Raw genomic sequence first — 22819 nt, 5'->3', positions numbered from 1 at the left:
TTTCCTGTATTTTGTGCTTATTCACCTGGGCACATGTTGGTGATGTAATGTAAACTCCTTTAGGGAAGGACCATTTTGGTTTTGCAACAGGCACACAGTAGGTACTTAATAACCTTTAAATGAAAGAAATTATTATTTTTCTAAGAAATCCTGAGATGCTCTGGTTAAATGAATATTCTGTCGAATGAGAAATAAGTATGAGGACTGATTTTCAAGAGTAGCTCACATTTCTAAAGTAGTTCAAGGCTCACAAAGTACTTTGCTCATAACAACACTGTGGAGCAGATAGGAGAAGTGACGTTATTTTTTAAAGAGAGGCGAGAACCAGGCGGAGAGATAGACTGACGTGTTCATTGTCCCACGGAGCTGGGATCTGAACTCGTCTCCTCGACTCCAAGCCCAGAGCAGCCAGTTTAAGAAGCCAGAAACCCATCTCCAAGACTCCCTTAGGATGCTACTGAGCCCTAATTGTGAGCAGGTCCTCTCATGGGTAAGGCTAAGGGAGGGGGATAATGAACCTCCACGTGGAAAGGAAAATGGCAGACAAAGCGGGGACCGCCCTGACCTGTCTCGAGCAGCAGTTTGACGATGGGGAAGTTGGAGTGGGAGACACTGTAGTGAAGAGCCGTGTTCCCGTTGTCATCTGCCAAGTTGACGAGCAGCTTGAGGAAGTCGGGGTCACTGGGCTGGAACTCCCTGAGATAGGCTGCGACAATGGAGGGGCTGGACGACTTCCGACTTGAGACGCGGAACCACTCTTGGCTGACGGCATTCAAGCTCTGCCTCTGAAACACCAAGAAGGCCTGATTACTTGTGTCCAGCCCGGACGACCCAAAGTATCCTGGCTCGGGTGGGAGAGGGAGGCATTAATTAATAAACTAATTAATTAATTAAGAGGAAGGGCTTCTCTGGGTCTGAAGCAAAGTCTGCAGCTTCCCTGGGGGCCAGCCATTCCCACTGTCCATTTTGAGAGGGCCTTTCTGGGCTTTTCAGCAGGATAGAACTGGGGACAGAGCTTGGAGCCAGGAAGGTTGGAGTTCAAATTTCACCTCAGATACTCGCTAGCTGGATTAACTTGGACAAGTCCCTGAGGAGAAATGATGAAGATGCTACCTCCTTCCTGGCGGAGGTGAGGAACGCAATGTGCAGAATGAGCCATACGGTTTTGGATGTAGCCAGTTGACTTGACAATGTTTATTTGTTATAAAAGTTTTATTTTCCTTTTTTTTCCCAGTGGGAAGGAGGAAAACAAATATGATTAAATATATAAATGAAATAAAATTAAATTAACTGTAAAAATATTTTTAAATGACAGTTGGCCAACATTTAAAAAAGAAAGCCATGGCAATTACCTAGAGCCAATATCACTTCATCAGCACTGGATCAGGCCAGACTAATTTTATTTCTTATTTTTTTTTGACAGTTACTAAACTGGTAAATCAAGGGAATATTGTTGATAGAGTTTGCCTAGACTTTGACAAAAGCATTTAAGCAAATCTCTCATGCTGTTCTTGTGGGGGAAAAAGAAAGGTGTACTTGTGGGCTCATTTAGGGAAATGCAGAACTGGTTAAAAGACCACCAGCTCTTCAGGAAAAAGCTATTAATAAATGGTTTAGAGTCAACTTGAAAGGAAGTCTTCAATAGAGTGCCCCTGGGATCTGCCTTTGATTTTCATTTTTATTAATTTTATTGATAAAATTTGTCATTTTTATCAATAACTTGAAGGTGGATATGGTGGTCCCATCAAAGTTGCAGATGACCCAAGAATACCAGTAGGAAGATTTTTTAAAAGCCTTGACGAGCTGAAAAATTGGGTTGAATCAAATTAAAGATTTTAACTAAAGCCTCTTCTTTGAGCTCCTAAAACCATCTTCACATGAGTGGACAAAACAGCTAAAACAGTATATATTTTCACCAACTCCCAGAGCTTGAAGAGACTCCATGGGTTACCATGTAACCAAGTAACCCAAGCCCGGCCTTTTACAGATGAGGAAACCGATGAATGCCAGCAAACCGAAGCAAAAATGCTTACTGCTAATGGTCTTCCCGTACAAATTTGTATTTGATTTTCATGTTCTTATATAAGTGCATGCTGTCTCTCCTAACAGAATTCCGTTTTCTGAGAGTATTTATTTCAATTTTGACTTTGTATCCAGGGGTGTACTAGATCCAATTCAAACTGGTTCACCAAATCTAATTATTAAATATTGAGTAAATCAGAAAATACTCCAAACTAAGGTTTACTTTATTATTTGATTGTTTTGATTTTATTTTCTATTTATTGATTGATTGCCTAGACTTAGGAAAGTAATGGAGAAAATGCTAATAATGCATATCCAACCTAAGAGTGTGTTGTGAGTATATTTTTTTTCTGAAAGAGCCGATTGTTAAGTATTTATCAGCACATTATTAGCCCAGGACTTACCCCAGAGTCAGGGCTTAATAAATGGACTAATTTGGTTTTGTGTCCTGAAATCTAATAGCCTGAAAAATAGAGCTGTCCCATAGGTGGAGATTAAAGAGCCCCCAATTATAGATCCCAGTGATGACTTTGCAGAGAGCACTTCTGACTATTATGCTGAGCACAGGCCAAGAAAGTAACAGCTCATGACCCTGTTTCAGAGCCCACCCTCGCACCATTAGCCGTCACTGATCTTGTTGCTTGGGAAGGGTGAGAGCCGGCAAATAAGTGCGTGTTTCCTTCCTTTCTAGTCAGAGTTCTCCTTGTGATCACAAGCTCCCAGTTGCAGAGATTGGACGAAGACGGGTACAGAAAGTTCCCCGAGAGCAGGGGCTCACACCGATCGCTCTGGGCAAGAGGGCTTGGCAGGGTTCCTGGTCAAGGCTAACTGCTTAAACATCCCCGCCCTTCTTATATCCATGGAATAAGGGGCTTACCAATTGCTGGTCAGTGGTGCTCCAAACTTCAGGCAGATGTCTGCTCAACAGATGGCATCCGGACAGAAATTCTTCTGAGGGCTTATATCTAAACAGACAAGGAAAAAGCAAAGCTGGATGTCCACGTGTTCTAACCAGCTCTCCAGGTAAACCTAGGAAAAGGACTTCACCGGTGAGAATCCCCAGAGAGCAGCAGCTGGAAGGGGCCTCGCTGGCCAACCACAGCAGCCCGGCTCGGGGCGAGACACAGTCCTCCGGGCCGCCGGCTCTGCCGTCAGCTTCCCTCACTATTAGGACAGTCATTGTTGGGAAGCTCTTTCTGTTGGGCCTAAAGTCGACCTTCTGCAGCTTCTACCTTCTGTCTTCCTCACTCTAACTTCTACTTTCTGGAATACTTAATTTTCTTAAAACTAACTCCACCCCCTGCTCCATGAGACCTTCCCCGATTCCCCCAGTGCTCCACGCTTCCCCCACTGCCCACAAAAAGACCTGCCTTGTAGCTGTTTCTACACACTCCCCATGTATATGTTATTGCAGGAAGGGAAGTTCTTAGAGGGCAGGGACTGGTTCCATTTTGTTGTAACTTAAGCTCTCGGGGAAGTGTCGGGTACTAGGAGCTTAATAAACATTTCTTGATAAGTCGATTACTCAGAGCTCTGCCCATCTTATCAAAAGCCTATGTAGTTAATACTCCCCCTTGACACAATAATACCAGGTTGTTCCAATGTTAGAACACCATCATGGGAGAACTTCCTTGAACCTAGGACCTAGAACCTAAAAACTTAGAAATCTGGTTTTTCCACTGAGAGAGTGGTTCCCACACTCTTCTGGAAACAAAGCCAAATACACTATTTTACTCAAACTCCTATTCCCAGAGCGGAGAGGAAGGCTGCCCGAGCTGCTGCAGCCCGTGGGCCGAGGGACGACACGAGGCCTGGTGTGGAAAGAAGCTGTTCTCAGTCGGTGACTTTAATAATCCCAAGAACCCAAGCCCTGTACAAACAGCGTTCTCCAAGTTAGTCTTCCTTGAAGGGCACAGAAACCGACAATGGGTTTAATAAAAAGAAAATCTATTATTAAATCACTGAGTCCAGCATGCTATTGTACCAAGTCTACACTGCCACAAGGCCACTGTGAAATTTATGATACAGCTTATTGTGTGCACAGTCAGAGGCAGTGCCTGCTCACTCAACACCTTATCCTAATCAGTCTCCCGAGACAACCCACGATTTTTCAGAAGCTTGCAAACCCACTTGCCAACTGGACGTTACCCATTATTCAATGACTCCAAGTTCAGAGGCCTAGGTGCCAAATTCACCCTCAACGTAGGTGGATGTCCTAGACAATCGACAGAGCCTCTTTAAGCCTCAGTTTCCATATTTGGAAAATAATAGTAATAATATTTGAATTAAATTTGAAATAATAATATTTGAACTAAAGAACCTTATCGACAATTCCAATACACCTGGGATAGAAAATGGCATCCGCATCCAGAGAGAGAACTATGAAGACTGAATACAGACTATTTTCACCTTTTTTTGTTTGTTTTTTTCTTTCTCATGGTTTTTCCCTTTTGGTCTGATTTTTCTTTCACAAAACATAAATATGGAAATATGTTTAAAATGATTGTACATGCATGACCGACATCAGATTGCTTGGAGGTAAAGGAGGGAGGGAGAAAAAAATTGGAACTTGAATCTTACAAAAATGAATGTTGAAAACAATCTTTACATGTAATTGGAAAAATAAAATACTATTAAGGAATCAGGAAAAAAATGAACCTCATAAAATTGTTTTGTAGAATGTGGTATGGAAACGTTCAGTTACAGTACAAATGGGAGTTATTGCAATGGATATAAAAATCAGCAGGGTGAAATACAATTCTTTAAAAAAAAACCAATAGCTTTTTATTATTAAAATATATGCAAAGATAGTTTTCATCATTCACCTTTGCAAAACCTTGTGTTCCCAATTTTTCTCTTTTCTTTCCCCTTACCCTCTCCCCTAGACAGCAAATAATGCAATATATGTTAAACATATACAATTCTCCTATACATATTTCCACAATTATCACTCTACACAAGAAAAATCAAATCAAAAAGAAAAAAAAATAAGAAAGAAAACGAAAAGCAAGCAAGTAAACAACAATAAAAAAGATGAAAATGCTATGTTGTCCCCATAGTCCTTCTCTGGATACAATGGACTCTCTCTCTATCACAATCTATTGGAATTGGCCCAAATCACATCATTGTTGCAAAAAGCCATCAGAATTGATCATTGCCTATTCTTATTGTTGCCATATATAATGATCTCCTGGCTCTTTTCATTTCACTCAGCATCAGTTCCCGTCAGTCTCTCCAGGCCTCTCTGAAATCCTCCTGCTGGTCATTTCTTATGGAACAATAATATTCCATAACATTCATATCCCATAACTTAGCCATTCCCCCACTGATGGGCATGCGCTCAGTTTCCAGTTTCTGGCCACTACAAAAAGGGTCGCCGCAAACATTTCTGCATGAGAGTCCTTTTCCTTTTCTTATGATCTCTTTGGGATACTGGAATACAGTTCCTGAACTTGGGGTCTCTGAATTTATTTGTAAAAATATTTGGCTAATTGTATTTCAATATAATAGATTTGCTTTGTAATCATTTTATGCATTTAAAAACATGATTCTGAGCCCCCAGGCTTCCCTAGACTGCCCAAGGAGGCCACAACCACAAAAATAATTAAGAATTCCGTTGGGAAATCTGATGAACCAACCCCTTCTCAGGATATTATTTTTTTAATGCATAAAATAAAGTATATGAATGGGATTCAAAAGGGAAATAAATAGTTATTAAAATATAAAAATAGCTAACATATATAATACCTACTATGTGCCAGGCGCTGTGCTAAGCCCTTTAGAAACATTATCTCATTGGATCCTCACAACCCCCTTAGAGGCGGATGCTTGCATTATCCTCATTTATAAATCTTCACATTATCCTAATTATCCCGTTTTTAAGCTCAGGTTTAGCAAGTACATGCAGCAGAAAGTACCTCTCAGACTTGTGATGAGTCCCAGCTGCAGCCACTTCGCCCCCGCCGGTACTGCTCTCCCGGCCCGTGCTCCGGGTGCTCTCCCCCGTGCCCGGAACCGGCTGCTGGCCCTGCTCGGCAGCTCTGCCCGGCTTGCGTTCGGGGCCAGGGCCCTTCTTGTCCGCTTCGCTGTCAGAACAGCCCTCCGAGGCGCTGTCTTCGCCACTGGTCTCCTCACTGGAGGTCGTCTCGTAGCTGAAGAACGAGACCCAATGTCATTCCCTGTGACCTTCCCTCCGAGGCTAAACAGAACATCAGAATCTCCAGGAGGGCATTCACACAGTATTGTTTAGCAGACTGGAGACTGACATCAGTCTCAACTGATCAGTCCCCAAACATTTATTAAACACCACATGTCAGGCACTGGGGTACGTGCTGGACATACACAAAAAAGGCAGAACTATGGCCCTTGTGCCCTCGAGGAGATCCCCTTCTAATGAGGAGGCAACATGCCAACAACTGTGCAAAACCAAACACATACAATGTAGATGGGGGGGATCTCAGAGGGAAGATGTAGGTGGGAAGGTACGGCTCAAGAAGGGGGACTGGAGCTGAGTCACCGAGGAAGCCAGGGAACCCAGGAGGCAAGACGAGGAGGGAGAGCATTCTAGCTCGGGCCAGTCTCTGTGAGGAGCTTCTCAATTTAGAGGCCACAGGAGACAATGAGTAATCAGGCAAGCTCTCCCCAGATGGAACATAAGAAGCAATCCATCACCCGGGAATCCAATAAATCAGGATGCGTGGGACAGGCAATCCAGTTCTGGCAAAAGCCGCCCATTTGGAAAACCAGATATTTATTCCAGAAATGTCAAAATCGCCAATTAATTTTTCTGCCCCTGAAGTTCTCTGAATTTTATGGCAAAATTTTCCCCGGAATCTCTGGACTCTAGCTGATTTGTTCAGGATGCAGTATAAATCTCACTTGGGATGAGGCTTTGTGTTCAGGCTCTGGAAGGTGGACCCAGGAGAAAGTGATCTCAATAGTGAGGGGTGTTTGTGCAGATTGGAAAAGGGAAGTTTTCAGCCTCTAGAACAGGGGCTTCTTAACCGAGGGGTCAAAGATCTTCCCCAACAAGAGGTCTGTGGAGAGATTTCTGGAAGTCCATAAACTTGTTTAGGAAAAATACATCTTTCTTCTCATTAACTTTTGCATGACATTTATAAATTATAAATTTATAAATTTATTTTAAAACGCCATGATTCTGAGAAGTGTACACAGGCTTCCCCTAACAGTCAATGAGGTTCCATGATAAAACAAAAGCTAAAGAATCCCTGGTGGGTAGGGAGGAGAATTTTAGGGTTGTCTCTCAGGACAACAGCCCCAAACATTGACATACTGAGGAACTGTAGCGTGTGCAGAGGCAGATGACTAAGAGAGGGGCGGCCTGGAGACCAAGGCCATGTAACATTCAGGGAAAGAACTGGAAGTCTTCCAACAGTTAAAAATTGTCCCATGGAAGTGAGATCGGGCTTCAATCAACCAATAAGGGGTGAAAATTCTTTAACAGTGAGAGCTGTCCCAGAAGGAAGCAGGCTCTCAGGCGGCTTTTGGCGGTCTTCAAGAACAGTATTGATCACTGCTTTCAAAGGACGTTGGAAATGGAATTATTGGTCAAGTAAAGGTCATGAACACATTTGGGAAAGGACACTGCTGAGCTGGAGGATATACGGAGGAAGGTGGCTAAGATATGATTAGGGGTTTTGAAATCATACTGAAGGAACATGATGTTAGGCTAAAGTTGAAAAGGAAGGGGATGTACCTGGCTACCTGACACCTGAATTCAGGCTTCCAGGCTCTGATGAAGAAAAAGAATGGCAGCTTGGGGCAGCAAAAAGAGTCCAGAGGAACTTGGTTTATAATATTAGACCTGCAATCTGTGTGACCATGAGCAAATCAACTTAAACTCTCCGAGACTCAGCTTCTCGATTCTGATTCCTTTATATAAAATAATTCCTTTACATAAAATTTGGGGATTTAATTAGAATATGTCTAATATCCCTTCTAGCTCCAATTCTATTATCCTATGCTTGCCCTCACAGGGTAGGACTAGAAGCGAGAGATAGAATTTATAAAGAGGCAGATTTAGGCTCGATGGCTTATGAGGAAGGAATGGCAACAGGAGAGGCTACCAAGGATTTGAAGCTTTTTTAAGGTGTTACCCGTTTAAGAGACCACCTGTTCTGTGTTTCTGCAACAAAAAAAGGTTATTAAAATGAAGGTACTTCATAATGTGACAAATTCAACAGAAAGTGATCACAAGGGCACTCTTGGGAAGCAGAGCGAGTCCCTATGCAGCAGAATAATGAAGGAACTTTGGCGTTATTTACTGGACACCTGGAGAATTCCCAAATGGAAAATCCTGAACAGATACGGCATGGAGAATGGCGTCAGAATTTAAGGAAAAAAGAAAGCGCACTGATCTGGAGCCAGAAGGGACCTTAAAAATCAACTAGTTCCACCCTTCATTTTTCCTAGTAGAGGGAGGAAACTGAGGACCAATGAAATCAAGTGGCTTGTCCAAGATTAAATACCATGAGGGGCAGCTAGTTGGTGTAGTGGATAGAGCACCAGCCCTGAAGTCAGGAGGACCCGAGTTCATATCTGACCTCAGATCAAAATCACTTTCTGGATGTGTGACCCTGGGCAAATCACTTAACTTCAAAAGCCTCAGCAAAAAATAAGTAAATAAATAAAAGATTACATACCCTAGAATTATGGAAGGGACCTCAGAGATTATCAAGTCTGACCTCTATATTTTACAGCTGAGGAAACAGGTCAGAGAGATCAAGTGTCTTAGCCAAAGTCATGCAGGTATTTCAGAGTCAAGATTTGGACCGAGTTCCTCTTACTCCAGAGCCAAAGCTCTTTTCACTGAACCAAAATTATTAAGAAATAATCCTATGATCCATCTCCCCTTCCCCCACTTGGTAAAGAGCAAAAACTTTCCATTTCCTGCTCTGTACAGATGCTTCTCAGAACTCTGCCCTCCAAAGAAGAATGAAAAAGAGGAAGCAGATTAAAATGAGAAAAGCCTAAGTGAGATGGCCTAAAGAAGAGTCATTGGCAACCAAAAGATAAAAGGGAGGGAAAGAATAAGTGGGCTCGGGCTTACTTGGTTGGAAGCCTTTGGCAGGAGAAGGATGACAGAATGGCCAGAGGAAAGACTGCTGAGAAGAAAGACAGGAGCCTGATGAGAGAAGACCCAAACAGGCCTCTCCAGGGCCTTAACGGGGAAAGAAGCAGGAGCCAGCTGTCTCTCAATTACCGGCCTGGCCAACAGACCACTGACTATTAGGAAAAGGGCCTAAAAATTTAATCTTTGGTAGAAAGGTCCAGGCTCATGAAATCTGCTGAACAGAAAGCAGCCAGCAGAGTGGAGACGGTCACTTCAGTTCAGTTCAATTCAGAGTCACTCAACTTTCTAATAGTACAAATTGCAGCGAAGGGACCAATCTGCTGCAATATGGAGAATTTCCTTATCCGAGAGTTCCCTATGGGGACAAAATCTAATTCCCAGTCCCCTCTCAAGACGGGGGTCTCAAAAGTTCTAGGGCAGGTTAAAGTTTTATCTATATTGGCAGCAAGCTTGACAAATTAGAAGACGATACAAAGCTGGGAAGGATAACTAACCCACAGGATGACAGCGTCAGTATCCAGAAATCTTTCTGGGGCTAGAACGCTGGGCTGAATCAAATACAATGACAAGGAGAGAAAAAAGAGCAGCACAGTGGAGGATAGATTAGAGGCAGGAGGATCAATATTAAGAGGCTATTGTACAATGAGGTGATTCAGAGCAGTTCCAATAGACTTGTGATGGAGAGAGCCATCCGCATCCAAAGAGAGGACTCTGGGAACTGAATGTGGGCCATAACACAGGATTTTCACTTCTGTTGTTTTTTTCCCTCATTTTTTTTCCTTTCTGATCTTCTTTTTCTTGTGCAGAATGATCAATGGGGAAATATAGTTAGAAGAATTGCACATGTTTAATCTATATTAAATTATTTGCCATCTAGGGTAGAGGGAGGTGAGAATAGAGAGAAATCTCGAACACAAGGTTTTGCAAGGGTGAATGGTGAAAACTCTCTTTGCACGTATCTTGAAAAACAAAAAGCTATTATTATTTTTATTTAAAAGAGGCTATTTGATTCTGATGGAATAATATTGTGCTATCAGTGCAATCACCAGCAGGATGGTTTCAGAAAACTTATGAAGATTTATATGAACTAATACAAAGTAAAGTGAGCAGAACCAGGAAAACAACATACATATTAACAGCAAAAGTGAAATAATGGTCATCTGTGATCACTACAATGATCCAAGACAATTCCAAAGGACTCACAAGGAAAAATGCTATCCATCGCCAGAGAGAAGTGATGAACTCTGAGGGCAAATTCAAGCATCCTTTTTTTCTATTTAATTTTTTTCTACTTTTTGCTTTTTTTTTTCCCAACATGGCTAATATGGAAATATGTTTTGCATGATTTTCGTGTGTATAATTGATCTTATACTGCTTGATTTCTCAATGGGTGGGAGAGAATTTAAAACTCAAAAATTTTAAATGAATATTAAAAATTATCAGTGTGTATACATATATACACATATATATGAACCCTATTTTAGATGAACTATATCTATACACACATATAAAAAAGAAGCTATTATATTAGTGTAAGGGAGAGATAATGATAATCATCTTAATGATAATCGAGACTATTTGACCAGAAAGAGATCTGACCCGCTTTCATTTATGACCCAGCACTTTGCTCTCTCCCTGTATTACTTGCATGAAGCAGGCTCTCAGTAAGTAAGAATCTGACTGATAAATACGCTTCCTGAGAGGTGAAGTTCACCTTCATAGTCCTGCAGTGTCTTGAGGTCTTGGGCACATGGGCTCAAACATTCATTGAAACAAATGGAACACCACCCTTCCGGGCACCTCTGTGTAAGGACTGTGTCTCGGGGTCTGACTGTGTGCCTCCTGAGGGTTATATCCCCCATGATGCTCAGTGGGCCCTGAGAGCGTCTCCCCGGGGAAGCATCCTGAATAGCAAGTCCAGAAGCTGAGGCCTCTGGGTAGGGTTAGGTTTGGAAGGGACCAGGAAGGAAAAGCAGCGGATTACACCACTGCAGACCAATGCATTTGGGGCGGCAAAAATGCCGTGTTGGATTCAGGCTGCAGAAAGCCTTTGCTCCCCGTGGGGTAGGGCCAGGAAAGGTCATCCAGCCTCTGTCTCCGGGTTACCATCGTCCTTGTGATAGGAGCTGGGCCTCCTGCTCCAGATGTGGGCAGAGAATGGACAGATGCCTCTAAGCACAGCCTAAAATGGAATTAGAGCTTTTGGGAAGGTGTGTCACAGTCATCTTGAGCTTGCAATCCACTAATACCCCAAGATCCTTTTTCTCCAGGCTGCCAGGATGCCTCGGAGGGGGATTTATTGTGTTTTATGTGATTAAACCATGGGAAAATGACATAAAAAAGCAGGTTTCCCCCCCTCGCCCTCCCTCCCCCCTCCACTGAAAGAGATGGAGCTGACATTAGACACTGGAAGGCAGTCTGACCTTCATGAATGATGCTTACCCACCGTTAACCCCAACAAACTGAAGGTTCTTTTTGGTCCCATTACCTCCTGCACGGAAGCCATAGTCTCGCTTTTTCATTATGGACTTAAGGCTTGTCGACGGGGAGATCTCTAGGCAGACACAACAGTGGAGGTTAGGAGCAGGCATGGAGAAGGGACAATCAAGATGCAGACGTGGGGAGAGCTGGGCCTTCGGGGAGGGCGGGGGCCCATAGCACAGGCACCCTGGGGCCCGAGGGAGAGCATCCCGATGCAGGTTGGCACGTTCCTGGCAATTTGGTCTGCAAGGTTGCCTGCGCTGCTAAGAGGCTACCTGCCTCGGGCTTCCAAGGGACAGAGACTTGAACCCAGGGCTTCCAGATTCTGAGGTCAACTCTGCTTATTGGCAACACTGCCTCTCCTCCTGAAGTTAGCCACCCCACTCAAAGAGACTAAATGGGCACAGTCTTAAGACTTTAAGAGTCTCTCTCTCTTTCTCCTTCCCTCCTTCCTTCTTTCCCTCTTTCCTCTTCCTTCCTTTCGCTTTTCTTTTGCTCCTTCCTTCTTTCCTTCTTCCCCCTTCCCTCCTTTCTCTCTTGTCTTTTGCCCTTTCCTTCTTTCTCTCCTTCCCCTTCCCTTCTTTGTCCCTTTTCCTTTTCTCTTGCCCTTTCCTTCTTTCTCTCCCTCTTTTTCTCTCTTTAACAAATAATAACTGTTATATTTCACCTTGACGTGGTGCCTTTAGTTTAAGGCCCCCTCTCACTCATTAACTTCAATGAGCTTTCAGGCTACATCAGGAGGTAAGCAGAGTTTTTTTGGTTGGCTGGTTTTAAACATGGTACCCAGGGGCTCTGTAGCCTGCGGATGCTCGAACCCTACCTGTGCTTCCCACCACTTTGGGCAAACCTTGGACCTCAGCATCCTGAACCACAGAAGGAGGGGGCTGGACTGGCTCTGCCCTCGCGGCCCTCTCCAAACCTTCACTGAGGACTTTAGGCTCTCTCGGACAGTGGGAAAAGAAGCCAGATCTCTTAGGACCTTCTCAAGCTCGCAATCTAGGAACCCATTTGACAGATGAGGTAAGTGAAGCTCAGAAGTCATGGGTATCTAGACCCAAAGGCAGCTACAGCTGTGCTCAGAAGCACGATTTATGAGTCCAGATCAGAGGAGAGCTGGGAGACCTCCCCAGGGGCCAGTCTATGCCCCTCGTTCTGTGGATGACTTGGCTAAGGTGACACCGGCCTTACGTAGCAGAGCCAGACTCACGGGGGATCCCCGACATCAGATCAGCCAGAATGAGGTCTCATTCCTGCCAGTGCAAGGTTCTGCCCACTATACCACTCGGCCCTCGGGGGGCACGAGGAGCAGGAGCACGAGGACTCGTGCTCACGGACTGCAAGGGGAGACGGGAAACAAGTCCTTTCTCTGCTCGGACAAAATGTGCCGGGCCGTCCCGGCAAGAGAGCCAGCAGCCTGGCTACAGCAAACACCGGATCAGAGCCCTCGCAGCCTCACCCCTAAGTCAAACACAGTCTGGTTCTACTTATCCAAAAATGCAAAGGGCGTGCAATTGGCTACAAGAAAGCGCGCCTTCATGCCCGAGGGCAGCCTCCCAAATGTGGGCCAGACCTCCTGTCTACTGTCTTTCATCTCTTTCTCCTTCTTCATTTCCTTCCTTCCCTCACTCTATTCTCCCTCCTTACTCCATTTCTGTCACTCCCTTCTTTCTCTTCCTCCTTCCTTCCCTCCCTTTATCTCTCTTTCCCCTTCACTCCTTTCTCCCCTTCCTTCTCTTTGCCCTTCCCTCCTTTCTCTTTTCCTTTTCTCTTGCCCCTTCCTTTTTTCTCTTTCCCTTTCTCTCCTTTTTTGCTTTTCCCGTTACCTCTTTTCTCTTTCCCCTTCCTCCTTTCTCTCCTTTCTTTCTTTTCCCCTTCCTTTCTCTTCTTCCCTTTCTCTTTCTTCCCTTCCTCCTTTCTCTCTTTCCCTCCTTTCTTTCTTTTCCCCTTCCTTTCTCTTCTTCCCTTTCTCTTTCTTCCCTTCCTCCTTTCTCTCTTTCCTCTTCCCTCCTTTGTCTTTCTCCCTTCCTTCTTTCTCACTCTCCTCCCCTTTTCTCCCTTTCTCTCTCCCTTCCTTCCTCCCTCACAAAATTTATTTAGTTATACAAGTTATCAAAACAACAGCACCCTGAAACTAGCTACAGGAGAATCTACAGTGGGAGGCCCACGACCTCAAAGCACCAGGAATGCTGGGTCTGGTCAGGAGAGCTGAATTCGAATCCTGCCGCTGGACAGATTATTGGACTTTAGGATTTGGCAGCCCTGCTTCCAGCTCTGTCTACATCCCGCTGACCCAGTGATGCTCGCTGAAAGGGTGAGCCCTGCGGCCACAATAATAGAGCCTGGGACGCCACTGTCAGAGAAAAGCTCTGGAGATGAAGGCCGGACTGTTCTCAGAGAACACTGAAATGACCCGAGCTCTCTCACACAGCGGCAAGCCACTGCCAGGATTCAAAGCCGGATCTTCTGATGAGAAATCCAGCTCCTCCCCCACAGTCTGGACCGTGTCCCCTGACCCTGGGGCAAAGTAGCTGTCACACCCCGGGGAGATCAGGGAGAGAACGTGGACAGCAGCCGAAAGTAGCCAGGCTGCCCGCCCTATGCTTTGCCCACCCTACGCTCTGCATCTTGGGCTGGGGTCTGCTATTTTTGTCTATTCCCAAGAACAAATCCCTGCCCCTGCTTTGGTGTTAAGATGGAACCTCCTCCCTCACCAAAATTCACATTCCCACTCCCCCCCATGGCCATATTTACCCAGGGCTGGGGATCTGCTGCTGGCACCCTCCTTCCCCCTCACCAGTACCCCCCCATTCCCCCCATGCCCACATTTACCTGGGGCTGGGGATCCGCTGCTGATGCCCTCCTTATGCCCATTCCCCCCATGCCCATATTTACCCAGGGGTGGGGGTCTGTGGCCGGTGCCCTCATTCCCCCCATGCCCATATTTACCCGGGACCGGGGGTCCGCTGCTGGCACCCTCCTGCTCCGGTGGCGACTGCGCCGAATAGGCCGACAGCAGCAGGTTGAGGGAGCTGACGAGCTGGCTCTGGATGGAGCTGAGTTTGGAGGCGGGCTGCTTGATGGCATTGGCCAGCTCAGGGTAGCCGTGCTCCAGGCAGGTCCACTGCTCGTGAAGGAGCTCTTGGATCTTCTTCACATACTGGCCAATGGTGATGTCCGGGGTAGAGCTCCGCGGCTCGGTGCCCGGGGAGGAGCCCTCAGTGCCCAGGCTGGAGGGGGAGCCCCCCAGGCCTCCATGGGCACCCTCCTGGGGGCCGCCCTCTTGCTCGGCATCCTGCTCTTCGATCTTGAGTTCGGTGGAGAGATAGCTGTGGTTGGGCCTGGCGGGGGAGGCGCCGGGCTCCTGTGGCGGGAGCTCTCGGGGTGAGCCTTCCGGGGGGGGCCCAGCTTCTGCATGGACAGGCAGCTGGGCCAGCACGCTCTTGTCACACGCCTCGCTGACCGGGTCGGTGTTCACGCTGGCATCGCTGCGGCTGCCCGGGGCCCTCCCAGGGCTCAGCCGGGCTTCCAGCTGGGCCACGGCGCCCACCAGCTCCTGAATGCTGAGCTCCTTGCTTCTCAGCTCCTCTCCCTGCTGCCGAAGGGCCGCCCTGGCCCGCTCCAGCTCCTCTGTCTTCTTGGACAGTTCCCTTTCCAGGAAGGCGATCTGGTGCCTGAGGGCGGACGCCCAGGTGACTGCGGCGGCCTCTGAGGTCCGAGGCTCCAGGCCCAGGTTCTCCTCGGTCACCCTGACCCCGATGCTCCTGACGTTCACCTCCACGGGAGGTGGAGGCAGGATTTCACTGATGTTCAGTTCTATTTCAGGGGGGAATCCGTTTTCTGGGATGGGCGACGGGAGAGGCGGGGGGCTGGGGGTTGGGGTGCCCGGCGTGGCCGCCAGCTCCGCCTCTGGAGCCTTTAGCTCCTCCTCCGTGCTCTCCAGAACCACGGGCAGGTCCTGGGGAAAGGGGTCCTGGCTCGGGGGGCAGATGTGGTCCTCCGGCTCTTCCTCCCGGTCCCGGTGCTCGGGCCTATCCCGGACAAGGTTGGGAACTCCCGGCCCCAGACCCGCCAACTCCTTCGCTTGGGGCTGAGTGGAGGCTAGCGGGCTGCGGCTGTGGGGGTCTGAAAATCCCTCCGCGGGGCCAAAGGCCCCCTCTGAGAAAGCACCTTCCTCCAGGGTCTGCGGGAGAGGCAGGGGCTCAGGGAGGGCGCAGCCGGGGCTCTGCTCGTCGGAGGCCTTGGCCTGCAGCAGGGTCACGGGCATGCTGGCGGCCCTCAGCAGCTGGGGCCGGCCCCGGCCGCCGTCCGGCTCGGCCTCCGCGGCCTCCGCCTGGCGGATGGCCTCGGCCAGCAGCACCCGCCTCCTGTAGCTGACCTCCCCCCCGCCAGCCGCGGGCTGGTCCCCGGGGAGCTCCTCGGACCCCTTTGCGGGCAGGCCCAGGGCCTGGGGGGCGGGGGCCACGGGGGGCCTGGCCCCGCTGTCGGGGAGGCTGAAGTTGCGGGGCAGGGTGCTGAATTTGGGCTGCTTGGCCTTCCTGCGGACGTGGATCCTCTTCATGGTGTTCCCCTTCTCGATGTCGTCCACGTACTTCAGGAAGTCCAGGTCTAAGTGGAAGCCATAGGGCGTCTCCACCGAGTACGGGTGGGCTTTGGCGGGCTCCTTTTCCCTGTCCCCTTGGGGCGGCGCCGGCTCTCCGGCTGGAAAACAAGAGGACACAAATCGGTCACAAACACAGACATAGACACTCGTAGCTTTTCATTCCCCAAGCAAGGGACCAACAGCAGCAATCTGCGTCCCGGGTCTCCTTCAGAACCCGGCCCATGAGAATCGGCCGCGAGGAGAATCCGCCGAGGTGCTTTTTGGCTTCATGGAGAGACGGCCTCATTACATCAGCTTACACTCGGCAGAACCTGCGAGCGCAGGGACAGGGATCGGCTCCCGGCCGCAGCACGGCAGCGGAAAGGAGGCACCTGCCCGGCGACAAAGCTCCGAGAAACAAGAAACTGCCTCGTGCTGTGGCCGGCCCGACCCCTGGAACTGCCATGCGAGAGAGCCTGCCATTTGCCGGGGCGGGCGCTAACTGGCAATTATGTAAATGGAAGGTCTCGGAGGTCGCGCCACAAATCTGTCTGAGCAGCCAAAAAATTAAAGCCCCGCATTAGTCACAGAAGGACCGGTAAGTCTTGCTGAGCTCGGAGATTAAGTGCTCAACAGCGTCTGCGCTTCCTTCAGCGGCTAAGCTTCCAAAAACACCAGGCCAGAAAAACAAGCCAGAGCGAGGAACATCCCCCGCTTATTCCTCCTTTTCCCCTTCTACCTGGAGATCAGAGAATACGCTAAGTACTCCTGCGACTCTGGCAAAAAGGGAAACCATTGCACCGACTGGGGGGAGGCAAAAGGACAAATTCCCACCACAGGGAGGGCTAAATCCACCTGGAAATGTCGATGGCTTTTTATCCACTGAAGACAGAAAGTTTTTCAGCTCAAGCCATTGAGGCGTTCCTTTTTGCATCCCTAGTGTCTAGCATAAAACAGGTGCTAAATAAATGCTTATTTACTGACTAATCACCGGTAGCACTTGTTTTACGACATGGCCCCATCCCACTCATCCAATCTTACTTCGCGGATTCTTAGGACTAAGAATTAGAAGGAGCCTTAGAGATCTCTCTCCCAAATCCTCCTTTAACAGATAAAGAAACAGAAGCCTGCCCAAATCCAGCACTACGCGGCCAGGGGCAGGATTTGAATCCAGGCCTTGCAACAGCAAACGCAGCTCTTCCCATCAAGCCTCAGCATCCACTCTGCTCTGCACGAGACCAGGCTTATTCCAGTTCTCCAGGCCATCCTTCCCAGGCGTAATTCCCCCTTCTCAACCGCTCCTTCCACCTTGGCCAAACTTAAATGTATCTGCCCAATTCCAACTCTTCCTCCCAATCCCAGCTCACATCACACCTGCCCCTTAGAGCCTCCTCCAGCCCACCTTCCTTTGGCCTTCGGTTCTACTGGGAGTCAATCATATTCATTCGTCCATAAGCATTTATCCAGCACCTACTGTGTACCAGGCACAAGGAATACAAAAACCACAGTCCCTGCCCATTGGGCCCTTAATTATCCTGGGGATCACAATAAGCACACAATATGATAAATCAAATAAAAATACAAAGTGTGGAGTGATCTAGTTATGGGTACTGTCAGAAAAGCCCTTTTTGGGAAGGCGGCATTTGAGCTGAGCCTTGAAGGCATCTGGGATGTCTCTCTATTAAATATATTGATTGGTCTTCTCTCTCATAGGCTTCCAGAGGGTGGCAGAAATACTAGTAGTAATAAAAGCAGATGGCATTTACATAGCACTCCAAGACCTGTAGAGAGCTTGACAATATTATCTCATTTTATCCTCATAACCACCCTGGGAAGTCAGTATTAATATTATCCCCATTTTACAGAGAAGGAAACTGAGGCAGAATTCATTCCACATGGACCCCAAGATCCCCTTCTAGCTTCTATAAACGAATCATTCATCTTGGCCACCCTAATGCAGAATATGAGACTCTGAAGGTGTTAAATGTTCATTATGTACTCAAAGCTTTTGCTACTTGGCTGCTGATGAACCGAGGAGAAGGAAATAGCCCTTGGCCAAAACACCTTGTAACAAGGAGCAACTCTGTCCAGCTTCTCCTGGAGACGAATTAGGAGAACGCCAGGAAAATGCCCAGACCTATCTCTGAGAAATCCAAGAGCGGCTTCTGGGATGGGCCGGGGAGGCCGGGCCGCCCGAGCAAGGGCAGGGGGGGAAGGCCCTCCATGGAGGCCGCAGGGTCTCCCCGCCGGCCTGAAGCTTCTTGGCTACCTCAGGATCTGTCCTCTCCCGGCCTTAGCTTCCTAACCTATCAAATGAGGAAGGAGCAATTAGTGGGATTATCACGAAAGATCCTTTAACTCTAGTTTGGATTCTATTATTTGTGTGTCATATGTGAGATATGCATTAATATGCACGTGTATATTTCTATTTACCCTGAATCACACATATGTATATGTTTTATCTCGCAATTATACACATGTTTATTATGACTACATGTATACTTATATGTGACCATATATTCGTATATTGACCATATATTATGTCATATGTGCATAGATCTATGTACAATCATAAATTGTAATTATATAAATATACAGAATCAAAATATATTCTCCTAAAATTGAGATTTATATAATACACATAATTGTATGTATATGTTGTTACACATTATATCCAATTCTATGTCTCCAATTGGGATTTTCTTAGTAAAGATCCTGGAATACTTTGCCATTTTCTTCTCCGGCTCATTTTACAAATGAGAACACCGAGGCAAGCGGGGGAAAGGGACTTCCCAAGGTCGCACAGTGAGTAAGTAGCTGAATCCGGATTTGAATTCGGGCTTTTCTGACTCCAGGCCTGATGCTCTGTTCACTTTACCGCCTAACTGCCCTTGTGTGTATAAATAGTCAAAATATAAAATCAAAAAATTGTGCATATGTAGGTACAAAGTCACAATACATGTGCAGGGTGGTTAAATATAAATGTTTAAACATGGAAGATGATGTGAATGGAGATGGCCTCTGACACTGACTGTTGGGGACCCTGCTCAAGCCACCTCCCGGCACCCAGATACCTCTGACACCATAAGGTGGGCAAAGGAAGGGCCGATTTTCATGGCAAAAGGAGGATCCTCACTGGAAGGTCCCCATACTAATATGATCCCAGAAATACATGATTAAAGTAGTCCCTGATGTAGAAGAGAAGCTTAGGAAGAAGAGTCTCTGGGAGTTTCTGTGATTGAAAAAATAGTCTTCCCTGATGACCAACTCTCTCTGGTCACGGGGCTGGTGGGACTTCATGCTGGCCCTGAGACGACTCTCCCATGCTACCAACTCTCCTGTCACAAGGGCTAGGGGCGAGTGGGAGCCTGGACCCCTCAGTGAGCCATTAGTTGTGTCTTTTTTAAAGGAGCTTTCACTTAGACATGGATATTAATTAATAATGAAGCAGCTGTCCTCTAAAGGCTGAGCCACAGCGTGATACAGTGGAGACTGCCGCAGCTCAATTCCTGCTTGGACAAATGCAGGATATTTGACCCTGGAGGTGTCAAGTATGTCTAAGATTAGAAAGCATCAGGTCGCACGCCAAGCCCCTGCATTGCAGAGCATTTGCCCATCTGCACTGCAGGGAAGGACGTTCCTGACCCAGCCCAAAACATCCACCTCCCCCAGCCACGATCGGAGCCCGACGGAGCCGGCAGACTTCTGTTCCCCGACCAGGACTGCTTGTCTCCAGCCCCACGTGGCCGCCTTGGAAACACGGATTGTTTGAAAAAAGGTGGGATGCTCAGGTGGCAAGAACTCAGCTGACTCACCATCACCTGTACTGGAAAGGTGGTCTCCGGCATGTGTCCCTCACTGGATGGGGCAGCAGGGAAGAAACAGAGCTGGGTTGGGAGGCCCTGGGTTAGAAGCCTACCTTTGTCATCTAGTGTCTGTGGGACTTTAGACAAGTCATATTGCTGCTCTGGGTTTCAGTCTCTTCATAAAAAGAGGGAGTTGGACACAATGACCTTGAATGACCCTTCTGTCTTATGGCCTTCCCCGATGGGAGTCAAAATAAACTAAACAGTACTTTCCCCTGGATCTGGAGCTATGTCACCCCTAGCAACCATTGACTGCAAATCTTCCATTTTATAAAGTGGCCCAAGGTCATCATATCTAGTAAGTAACTGAAGGAAGACTCAAACTCAGATCTTTTAACTCCAAATCTCACATTTTCTAACAAGCCATTCCCCCCCTCTCCATATCCCCCTCTTGCCAGCTCCCTACTTCCATCAAGCCATTCCCACCCCTTGCCAGCTCCCTACTTCCATTAAGCCATTCCCACCCCTTGCCTGCTCCCTACTTCCACAGCTTGCCCTCCTCTGTTCCTGGAGAGCTCGCTCTACTCAAAGTCTTGGACTCAAAAAAGAGAGTTCAGATGAAGGAGGCAGAAGTTAACGAGAGGGTCAATCCCTGACCCGGCCAGCAGAGACTCAACAAAGGGGGAATTGTGTTTTGGCTCTTTTTGTGGCCTCAGTTTAATGACATCGCCCTGACTTACCCCCAGGACCATGGAGAGAAGGTCAGAAATACGAATATATCTCTATACATTTTTTAAAAGTGGAGCCAATTCAAAAGCTAATTACCCATGAGAAAAACGAGGAAAGCAAGAGACCTTCACTGGAATGAGAAATCAGAAATATGGGCTTAATACACACTCTGCTCTGCCCCTAGGGCACTTTTATCTTTTTTTTTTTTTTTTTTTCCCCTTAAAAGCAGACATCCAGCTGGGGTATCAGCTCATACTTTCCTGGATCCTCATTGGAGGCCCAAAGAATAGCGGCTCTGGCTCCCTGAGCTCGTCAGCCACGACACCTTGTACATACCCAGTCCTGGTTAAATAGCAGGTGCATTGCAGCAGCCTTCCCATCGGACTACATGCCCCCCTCCGCCAAGGCACTGCCCACGCAGCCGCCCGACCCCACGCCAGCAGCCCCTTACACGTGCACCTGATGGAAAGCCCTCTCCCGTCCCGTGGAGCCATCCACAGCCTGGTCCCTTTCCTCCTTCCCAGTCTCCTTACACACCAGCTCCTGCACCCCTCCTTCACTGCGGCCCTACAGCCTCCCTGCCATGGACAAGGAGCAGTGGCCCCTCACGCGGCCTCCTGGCACAGCAAAACGTGGGACTGCCTGTGGGGAGAAAAAGCCTAGGTTCGAAGCTGGCCTCTGCCACTTACTGGACCTCGAGCCTTTCTTTTTCTTGTGTGCAAAGGGCTCAGCCTCAGAGGGTTCCCAGCTCTCAAAAAATCCCGCTGGGAGAGCGACCTGAAGCAGGACGATGGGAACAGAGGTTCTGAGGAGGAAACGGCCATAAGGTGCCAGGTGCAAGAGGCCTTGGTGGGAGGGAGAAGGGAAAGGGTTTAGTTGGACTTTTTCCAAAAACAGAGATTGGAGAAGAAGAAAAAAATAGTCAAATCAAAGGTGAATTAAGTTTCTTGCTGGAAGAGGCCAAGAGAGAGACTGGAACTTTTAATCCCTTGTCCTCTTCGGTCCAAAAAGGAAGATGAGAAATTCAAGAAAGAAAGAGGACCCAGGGAACCCCGGAAAACCAGAGCCTGCCGAGCTCGAGAAGACGGGGGCAGCCGGATGGCTAGAAAAGGTGTGAGCAGCTGTCTCCCACGGCTGCTCCGTGGCTGAGTTGGACACACCTGAGATAGAACAATTAACTCTCTTTGGAAAATGGAAGAACAGGCCTGGAGGTTAGAGCTGGTGAAAGACCTTATGGGATAGTGAAAATTCTAGGACTTCTCTCATTTCCTAATTTGGAGGGGTCACAGGCCTTTCTCAGCAGAAGGGGCACTGAGCACAGAGCCAGGACACCCCAGTTTTACCACCAGACACCTACTAAACAATTGTGCAAAGGAGACTGAAAAATGAAGGGTTTTTGTGGTTGAGCCAATTTTTTTAGTCTCATCCATCACTTGGCAACCCCATTTTGGCAGACACTGGACTAGTTCCTTTTAAAGACAAGGAAACTGAGGCAAGCCAGGATGAAGTAACTTGCCCAGAATCACACAGCTAGTCAGTATCTGAGGTCAGATTTGAACTCGGGAAGATGAGCCTCCTGATTCCAAGCCTAGTGCGCTAACCACTGTACCACCTCACTGCCTCAAAGTTAAGGGGTTGGCTTAAATTATTTCCAAGGTCCTTTTTAGCTTTAATAGCTACAACTACAATACATAGGTCTGTAGCTCCAGAACCGGAAAGGGACCTCGATGCTCATCCAAATCCCTTAAGTTGCTAATGAGGAAACCGAGACACAGTGTGATTTCCTCGGGTCACCCGCAGGAGCCCATATCCAAGCTGAGAGGGATTTCTCAGCCTATTCGGTGAGCTCATTTTTGCAGATGAAGCAACTGAGGTCGGGGAAGAAGATATGACAGCCAGAGAGAAATGTACCCAAGTCTTTAAGAGTATCTCCCCCTCCACCATCCTGAAACACTCTAAAAGGCTCTTGGTCGTGCTTGCAATACCCCGCCTGAATACAACCAGCAGCCGATAATGGAGACGGCCACAGAGGACGCTGGTCACCCTGGGATATTCCACACGGTCGTGGGAAGCCGGACACCCTCCAGCAGCAGTGTGTGCCCTCCATGA

At 47.7% G+C, this 22819-nt stretch overlaps 1 protein-coding gene across 6 annotated transcripts in view; it reads right to left on the bottom strand.

Moving 5' to 3' along the window:
• KANK4 (KN motif and ankyrin repeat domains 4) overlaps positions 1-22819 on the bottom strand; it is a 105052-nt gene that overhangs the window by 15753 nt on the left and 66480 nt on the right. For all 6 annotated transcript variants that reach the window (XM_031968995.1, XM_031969000.1, XM_031968997.1 and 3 more), the window contains 5 exons: positions 14543-16294; positions 11558-11669; positions 5940-6173; positions 2900-2987; positions 566-785 (listed from right to left, as the gene is read on the bottom strand). In XM_031968995.1, the coding sequence (XP_031824855.1) occupies positions 566-785; positions 2900-2987; positions 5940-6173; positions 11558-11669; positions 14543-16294 (2406 nt within the window). The remainder of the gene's footprint in view (positions 1-565; positions 786-2899; positions 2988-5939; positions 6174-11557; positions 11670-14542; positions 16295-22819) is intronic.

Source organism: Sarcophilus harrisii, chromosome 4 (assembly GCF_902635505.1).
Source record: "Sarcophilus harrisii chromosome 4, mSarHar1.11, whole genome shotgun sequence".
NCBI classification, from domain to species: Eukaryota; Metazoa; Chordata; class Mammalia; order Dasyuromorphia; family Dasyuridae; genus Sarcophilus; species Sarcophilus harrisii.
This window is presented reverse-complemented; position numbering and strand designations above follow the sequence as displayed.